The 9,714-nt window shown below is 38.1% G+C and overlaps 1 protein-coding gene across 1 annotated transcript; it reads left to right on the forward strand.

Moving 5' to 3' along the window:
* Positions 1–7,866: 7,866 nt before the first annotated feature.
* LOC107159777 (olfactory receptor 10-like) lies at positions 7,867–8,805 on the forward strand. The gene has a single exon (XM_015506387.1). The coding sequence runs from the start codon at positions 7,867–7,869 to the stop codon at positions 8,803–8,805; it is 939 nt and encodes a 312-aa protein (XP_015361873.1).
* Positions 8,806–9,714: the final 909 nt, after the last annotated feature.

Here is a 9,714-nt window from a genome sequence, read left to right on the forward strand (position 1 = left end):
AAGTACATGAAAAAATGCTCACCATCTCTAGCAGTCAGAGAAATGCAAATCAAAACCACCCTAAGATACCATCTCACTCCAGTAAGATTGGCAGCCATTATGAAGTCAAACAACAACAAGTGCTGGCGAGGATGTGGGGAAAAGGGTACACTTGTACATTGCTGGTGGGACTGCAAATTGGTGCAGCCAATTTGGAAAGCAGTATGGAGATTTCTTGGAAAGCTGGGAATGGAGCCACCATTTGACCCAGCTATTCCCCTTCTCGGTCTATTCCCTAAAGACCTAAAAAGAGCATGCTACAGGGACACTGCTACATCGATGTTCATAGCAGCACAATTCACAATAGCAAGACTGTGGAACCAACCTAGATGCCCTTCAATAGATGAATGGATAAAAAAATGTGGCATTTATACACAATGGAGTATTACTCTGCATTAAAAAATGACAAAATCATAGAATTTGCAGGGAAATGGATGGCATTAGAACAGATTATGCTAAGTGAAGCTAGCGAATCCCTAAAAAACAAATGCCAAATGTTTTCTTTGATATAAGGAGAGTAACTAAGAACAGAGTTGGGAGGAAGAGCATGAGAAGAAGATTAACATTAAACAGGGGTGCGAGGTGGGAGGGAAAAGGAAAGAGAAGGGAAATTGCATGGAAATGGAAGGAGACCCTCATGGTTATACAAAATTACATACAAGAGGAAGTGAGGGGAAAGGGGAAAAAAACAAGGGGGAGAAATGAATTATAGTAGATGGGGTAGAGAGAGAAGATGGGAGGGGAGGGGATGGGGGATAGTAGAGGATAGGAAAGGCAGCAGAATGCAACAGACACTAGTATAGCAATATGTAAAACAGTGGATGTGTAACCGATGTGATGCTGCAATCTGTATACGGGGTAAAAATGGGAGTTCATAACCCACTTGAATCAAAGTGTGAAATATGATTTGTCAAGAACTATGTAATGTTTTGAACAACCAACAATAAAAATTAAAAAAAAGAACAAGAGGAAAAAATAAAGGAAATAGTTATTAAAATTACTATTTCACTACATAGAGCTTTAAAAGGGGAGAAGAGAAAAATGTGCAAAGGAAAAAGAGAGAGAGAATATTTTTAAAAATATAAACTAAGACAAAAATAAGAAAAATGAGTGTATTTGAAGGAGGAGCAGGTAATGCCAAGGGGAAAGAAAGACTAATAGGAGCAAGCGTAAACCTGACTAAAGAAATAAAGATTCCAGTTAATGCTTTAAAACACTAGAAGAAATACGATCATTTGGATCAAGGACTATAATATTATAGGTAGACCCAAGGTGATTGTAATTAAGTTCTGTCACTGACACTTCCAGCAAGCAGTTTTTAGTATGTAGTCAAGATCACAAACACACTGATTCAGTACATGTACTGAAGGTCATAGACACCTGCCTGTCAACATGCACTCATTTATGTAACCTCTTGGCAATATGCCTTCTTTGTTTGGCCTACAGATTTTTAAAGGTCTATGCAAAGACTCAGGGGGCTGCTGCCATCTCTAAATAATATATGTCTGCCATCCCAACTATTCCTTACACCTTCTTCTTTCTACTGCCAGAACATCAAACATTCTTCCCAGGGCCTAAGCCTCGTGTAGACAAATATCAAATAATCAGGGAACATCTATGAATTTAATATCAAAAATATTTGTAAGACCAAAATTGACATTAGAGCTATTTAAGATATTCCATGCTGAGATAAGGAAATTACTTATCAAGTCTTATTGGTTTGATTGTATCAGGATTTGAGGACTTTAGAAGATACTGACCATTCCTCAGTTTTACCTCTGTATACCTGGATGTGAGGATAGTCATCACACTACCTCACAATCCTAGGAAGTACCTCTCATTTTTGGTGTATCCAGATACCTTCTAGCTGTCTGATGTGTCAGAAGAAATGCTCCCTAATTGTCTATGATTTAGCAGCCAGGTTACTCACTGATAGGGGATGCAATCCTGTATTTCCTCCTGAAGAAAAGCTGCATGTATCCATCACTGTCAAACTCAATGTGGGCTCTCTCATGCGTATTTCAGAGTGTGCAGGGTATCATGTTCTAGGGTAGAGTTATTGTAGACAGGTTGATGTGTATTGTGTAACTCATGGGAGGTGGTTGACTCAGGCTTCCTCTGGAATGTAAGGCCACAGGTTAGTGGACTTGTAGCTGGGCTTACCAGGCAGTGGCTGATGTCTCTGGGACACTCCTCTGCAAGCCCCTTTGTGAGGTGTACTGCCGTTGTATATGTTCTGAGGTTTTCTGCTGGTTGATAGAGGTTTCTTAAGCAAACGCCATCAGTGGGTCCATGTGACTAAATGAGAATTGAGTTAGCTGACCATTCTGGGACTTGCAGCTGTGAACCCTCTTACACGGAGGTGCTAGGGGCACAGCAGCTACTTTCCTGGCTGCTATGATTTTCTTGCCAATTGGTACTTGTATGTCAGACCAGAGGGCTTAGTCTTCATGGTTGGAGGATGCTTCATCTGATGCTTGTTTCAATGGGTGCAGGGGTGAAAGATGCCTGAGTGGACCAGGATGTAAGTTGGCCCATCTCCTGTGCTGTGAGATCCCTGGGTTAGGGCTGCACTCCTGGGAGGGATTAGCTCCACTTCACTCCCCTTTTCCACAGTGAACGGCATTTTCTTTGGTTTTATTTGTTACTATCAAGAGGAGGTATTGATTTAAGTGCTTTTAGGGACTGTGGATAGATGTGAACTCTACAAAATGGCTGCCATGTCCAACACAGCTTTCAGGCCACAATGTGGGCCGAAGTGTGTGATCTCCTTCACTGTCTTTGCTGCTCCTATCTCATTTTAAATTGGTCTGCTTTTCTTTCCAACTGTTAAGTCAGCCTATGTGGTTTTTCTCTCCCTCTTTCTTGTTACCCATCCCTCTAACCCATGCTGAGTGTTTAGGTTAAAGAAATTCGATTCTTATTTCCTACTGCAGTATATAAATCTCCAAGTTCCTCCACATTTCAATCTGTCCAATGCTAACTTTTGGGGTGTTTGCTCTATCACCCACTTCTCTGATCAGCTGTTCTTTCACTCCTTCATTTCTGGCCTATGGAGCAGTCAAGGGTTGCTACCTAGATGTGCTTCGTTATCTTCCATGTACCTCACATTGCCCTTTCTGGAGTTACATTTCCTCTCGTGATTCAGCTTGAAATAATCTATACAATGTGTAGTGATCAGATCAAGGTAATTTGGATATTCATCACCTCAAACACCTATCATTTCTTTGTCTTAGGAACATTAAAAATCCTCTCTACTAGGGGGTGCAGTGGTCAACGCCTATAATCCCAGCAGCTCAGGAAGCTGAGACAGGAGGATTGAGAGTTCAAAGCCAGCCTCAACAATGTCAAAGCACTAAGCAGCTCATGAGACCCTGTCTCTAAATGAAATACAAAATAGGGCTGGGGATGTGACTCAGTGGTTGAGTACCCCTGAATTCAATCCCTGGTACACACCCAAAAAAGAACTTTCTACTAACTATTTTGAAATAGTAAATTAAATGTTATCAACCTTAGTTGCTCTAGAACATAGAAATATTCCCTCCTATCCAAAACATATGTACCTATTAACTATCTTCTCTCCATTCACCTAGAGGTAGTCAAGACTCAGACTAAAAAGGGCACATATGTGAGCACACACGATTCATGAAATGAAAAATGAAGCTAGAAATTAGGAGATATTTTGCAATGTAGTTCCTACAAATATTTTAGAAAAGTGAAAATACTACAATGAAATACAAATTATAGGAGCAAATAATCCTAAAAGAAAATGAAACGTACAGTTAACCATACAAAAAACTGTTCAGTCCTACTCATAATCAATGAAATGCAATGAATTTCAAGTTTGAATAACAGTGAGATACAATTTTATACTCATTAAAGTTATTTAAGGTAAATGTAGGAATGAGACAAAAGGTAACAGCTTCGAATATCTTTTTTTTTCTTGTAACCTATAACTATCCAGTATAGACAGCATTAACATTTTTGGATACTCTTTCAGTCTTTTTCTATATCACCTTACATAGTATTAGGAGTACCTTATATTAATTCAGTGTTTACTTGGTGCCAATCATTATACCATTTTCTTTTTAAAAATTGCAGGTAAATGGATGCATTTGTAGAAGATAATGCTAAGTGAAGTTAGCCAATCCCAAAAAAAACAAATGCTGAATATTTTCTCAGATATAAGGTGACTAACTTATAGTGGGGTAGGGAGGGAGAACAGGAGGAATAGACCAATTTTAGATAGGGCGAGTGGGTGGCAGGGGAAGGGAAGGGGCAGGGGTTTAGCAATGATGGTGGAATATAATGGACATCACTATCCAAAGTACATGTATGAAGACATGAATTGGTGTGATCATACTTTATATACAAACAAAGATATGAATAATGGTGCTCTATATGTGTAATAAGAATTGTAATTCATTCTGCTATCATGTATTTAAAAAATAAAAACAATTTAAGAAAAAAACAAAATGCTTATCTCCTCTTTTGAAGGTCAATACTATTTCCCCATCTTTCTGGCAAAAAAAGGAAATTAAAATTTAACTGTTCTCCAAAATAAGTAAGTAAGTAATAAATAATAAATAAATTTTGTTTTATTTGTTATAATATGTACAAATTATACACACTGATGAAGTTCCATTTAATGTTTTAGCACATCCATGTGGCATGCACAAACAGAATACAGCTACCCTGTATCCATCCCCTCACTCCCCTCCCAACTCTGGTAATCACTATTCTACATTCAATTAGACATTTAGATTCCATATATGGAAAAGAACTGGGACCAACATGTAAACTGTGAAGTTATTTAGTTGATTTATACCTAGGTTTAGAGTCCCATGTTGGCACTGAATGGCTGTATAACTGTGGAAAATTCCGTGAACCTATGCATCTTAGTACTTTCTTACGTAGGATAGAAATGATAATGGTAACTACCAAGAGCTTATCATGAGGATTGTAAAATAAAAGCATCAAACTTCAAATCAAAGAAAAAATATTTGCTTGCATCAATGTTACACATATTCTCTCTCTATATAAGCATTATATGAGGAGTCCAGGGAAGGAAGATTTGAGGTATGGCAAACATGGTGGCTTCAAGTGAAACATGATGTCTGGTCCATTTTGAGTCAAAATAAGAGAAGTGAGAGGAATCCCAGGCTGCAGAGATACATGAGTCAAGAGAGAACATATATTCTGAAGACACTGCACAGAGAAGTGTGTTAGGCAGAGTATGGGGAATAGTAAGAGCTGAGGACTGCAAGGTAGATCTTGGAGGGCCAGTCAGTTGGTTATAATTATGACATTGGGGCCCAGAGGTCTCCAAGGCCACACACCTGGTGAGCAATACTCTCTCTGCTGTTCTTAAGAGTGTTTGGCAGTGCCCCCAGGGAAGAACTGTGTTCTCAGCTGTAGGACCAGGAGATAGTTTAATACTACACCAGCTCCTTCCCAGTTCAGTTGGTTGGGGTGATCAACTGGGGTTCAGTGAGAAGGATGCTCCCACCTCCTATATTGGGAGTCTCAGCAATCTCTTCTACTGAAGGAAGGAAACATAAGAAAGCAGGACTTCTCACCACAGGTGAAATCAGGACCAAAGAGGAAAGAGTCTTTTTCAAACATCACTAGAGACCACCAATCTGCAATGGGTTTCACATATCCTTTGAAACCAATTGAGTTGAGAGATGTAAATACAGTAGTTTTCATTTCTTGAACTTCAAGTGAGTGATGACTGAATGGATAACTCAGCTTCCAGGTAAAATCTACAAGACAAGAAATATTCTCTAAAGCAATTATCAAATATCTGTGTTCAGATAGTAAATTATATATTATGGCTTTAAAATGTGGCTATAAAATGGTAGACTAGACAGAAGGATGTAGTACCACAGATGATTCGAAAAAATTAAAAATAATTTCTGATCAGGAATTTTATTATTTATAGAGGTGATACATTGACACACAGATGGACATACATTTGGACACTAACATACAGAGAATTGAACATAAATAGTCATTGACGGTTGAATTGCAGAAAACCAAATATGCAAATATAAAATGCATTTTGTGCACAAAAAAAAAGATCAGGAGTAAGGATTATTTTTTTAAAAAAAATTAAGGTTAGGATATTAAATAAAATCATCCTACCTATTTTACATTTGATGCAAGAACATTTTTATAGCATTCTCATGGGTCAAATTTCAGTGTTTGAACAGGAAGCATTCATGGTACAAGAATATCAATTCCTTTTCAGGTATTCTATTTTTAGACTGATCTTTTTTTCAAGTTCTCTCTTTATTGAGTCACAACTGTCCTCTCCTAAATTTCAGCCCTTGTTCTGAGATTGATCTTTTGAGAAAAACAAAGAAAATCTACTAATTTTCATATGACAGATCTTTAAACATGCATATAAACTATACTGTTTGTCTTTAACCATTTTCTTTTCTAATCTGAAAGCTGTCAGGAACACTTGTTTCTCATGCAGGGTGTTTAAAGATGTCTTATTAGCTTTGTTGACCTTTTAACCTATTTTTTTCAAGGTTATAATTCATGTCTATGGCCAATAACTTGCAAAATACCCCATGTTCTATCTGTAAGTACAGACTGTGGGTTACTAATACTGTTGTTTGAATGTGAGTTACAGAAGGATAATTTGTGAAAAACCAGCCATGCCTGGGATGAAAGTGTCAACCAGTTGTTCCAGCCTAACATCCTCTTTTACTGGGATGAAAGACTTAGGCAGTATGAAAGGAAGTAGATATTTTCAAGCTGTCACCATTGGTTGAAGAATATGGAGGCCAGTAAAACTTGATTTTGTTTATGATTATTTTCCTCATGATTATTTTCCTCAACTCAAAGTTAAGAGATGGATTTACCAGAAGCAAATGAAGTGGAAAGGACTTCAAAGTATCATAACTCATTCTAATGAAATGATGTGTTTATAATTTTTCTCTAAGATGAATCTAGACTTTTCTCAGTTCTTGGAGACAGTTGGCAGCTGGTCATGAGAGGGATTCCAAGGATTAATGTTGACTTGACCACATCACTGAGCATAAAGAAATAGATGAGCACCTGTGTTCAAACTTGAGCTCTTATCCTGGGTAAACCTAATCTAATGAAAGAGGCTACCTAATAAAGAAAGAGGGCAAAGGAGAACATTATAGAATACAACTGTTATGTCCATCCTTCAACTCTCCAAAAAGAGTTGTTTGCTACTTGTAACACAGTCCTCTTTGCATAATTTTTATTTAGGATTTTTTACATTCACTGAATTATTTTAAACATGTCCTTTTCTCTGAATTATGAGCTATTATGTCAGAAAATGTATTGGATGTAAAAATATTCAACATTTACAATTTTTATCTTTAATTGAATGTGGACAAAGTAGCTTTAGATTATTTATTTCTATATATGTGCTGCTGGGGATCAAACCGAGTGTCTCACATGTGCTATGCCAAGCATTCTACAACTGAGACACAACCCAAGCCCCACATTCTACATTTTAAAAGCTTGTTTCCACATAACTGCAGTAGGTCCTCAGTGCAGTGAGGGAGGCGATGCATCCTTGATATTTTCACACAGGAAATCTCAGACCCAAGGCCTTTGCTATAGTCATAGAACAAACAAGCAGCAAAATTAGAGTTCAAATCGAGTTCTTATCACTGCTAATCCAGTGCTATCTTCCTTAGAGAAAAGCTATGAAAAGAAAACAGGACAAAAATGCATACAATAGCAAAACAGTGTTAGGCAATATTGTGACATAAAAATTTAATATGTTTTTAACAAGAGCATTGAATTATCTTCTGTTATTTGTGCAGGTAAAAGGCTATGGGAAGTTTCAATACCAGTTTGGGAGAGGGCTTCATTTTGGTGGGCTTCTCAGATTGGCCTCATCTGGAGCTCCCCTTTTTTACTTTCATTTCAGTATTCTACTCTCTGACTCTCTTTAGCAACACCACCATTATCACACTTTCACAACTGGACCCTCGACTGCACACGCCCATGTACTTCTTCCTCTGCCACCTCTCCTTCCTGGACCTCTGCTATACCACCAGCACTGTGCCCCAGCTGCTGATCAATCTTTCTGGACTTGAGAGGACCATCAGCTATGGAGGGTGTGTGGCCCAGTTCTTCATTGTCCTCGCTTTGGGTGGAACTGAGTGTGTGCTCCTGGTAGTGATGGCCTTTGACCGTTATGCTGCCGTGTGTCATCCACTCCACTACACAACCATCATGCACCCCCTGCTCTGCCAATCACTAGCTATCACCTCCTGGATGGGAGGCCTTCTGAATGCTCTTATTCAGACAGGCCTTGTGGCATCCCTGCCACTCTGTGGCCTTCACTGCCTGAACCACTTCTTTTGTGAGATGCCTGTGTTACTGAAGTTGGCTTGTGAGGATACAGGAGGAACAGAGGCCAATCTCTTTGTGGCTGGAGCCATAATCTTGGTTGTTCCTGTGGCACTTATTCTAGGATCCTATGCACACATTGCTCAGGCAGTGCTGAAGATCAAGTCAATGACTGGGCGCAGAAAAGTTTTTGGGACATGTGGCTCCCATCTTCTGGTGGTTTGTCTGTTTTATGGCTCAGCCATGTACACATATCTCCAACCCATGGGCAGTTATTCTGAGAGTGAAGGAAAGTCTGTTGCCCTTTTTTATACTGTCATTAGTCCCATGCTTAATCCTCTGATCTATACCCTAAGGAACAAGGATGTTAAGAGGGCTCTGTGGAATGTACTAGGGAGAGATAGCATTTCCAGGTAGGAGGGGTAATGAGGCCAAAGAACATTTTCTGTGATAACTTTTATTCCCTGAAACACTTTCTGTTATTTAGAGTTAGCTGGTCACTAGAAAACAGTGTTGGTGGGACTCAGGATTTTAGCTCCTTCCTTTGTGGAAAGTTGCATGTGAATGGGAATAAATATGCTTCTCCTTTGTATATTATTTCTAGGAAGAATTTTAAAAATGAATCCTACACACCTAAGGGACATGTTTTGATAAAGTAGTAAAAATTTTTTAAAAACTTTAATAAGATGACATTGCTAAGATGCTCTATCTTGCTCTGTAATCTCGTTTCAAAAACAACGTGTTTTTGTAAAGTGTGGTCCCAGCAGGAGGACAATTCATGAACTTAGCATCAAAAGACAATTCTTTATGAAACAGTGCTAAAAATGGGACTTCTTTTCACATTCTTATAAATACGAAGCTCACCTGTTGCTTACAATTTTTTTAATTTTGTATTTTCCAAGTGTGCATATTGTACACTTTTTGGGGATATGCTTAGTAATGCTATGTGTGATTTCTCTGGAGGTTGATAACTTTGCTTGCAGTAGATTTTCTTTAAAAGAATGGGCAGTTACATGCATACTTCAAAAGTATTTTCCTGTACAAAAAAAAGTTATATAGGTTTGTTTGCTATCTTAATTTTGGTTGTATTCCTTGATGTTAACACATTTTGTATAATTGTATCGTATAGCTGTATTGAATCATGTAGTATCAAATATTACAAGTTATTTAATAGTGTTAATCAATTTAAACCCATTTTAGTCACATTTTTTTCCAAAAAAAAAAAAAATGCCAGATGGTGATGTTCAGTGTAATTTCTTTGCCTGTTCAGTTACAGAAAGTGGTGCTCAGTTGTAGAATGTATTGTACCTTTTAACACCTGATGTG

The sequence above is a fragment of the Marmota marmota genome, unplaced genomic scaffold (assembly GCF_001458135.2).
Source record: "Marmota marmota marmota unplaced genomic scaffold, marMar, whole genome shotgun sequence".
Taxonomy (NCBI): Eukaryota; Metazoa; Chordata; class Mammalia; order Rodentia; family Sciuridae; genus Marmota; species Marmota marmota.

What these genes read in the sequence shown, in the direction of transcription:
- LOC107159777 (XM_015506387.1), top strand. Translation starts at nt 7,867, where the DNA reads ATGGGAAGTTTCAATACCAGTTTGGGAGAGGGCTTCATTTTGGTGGGC.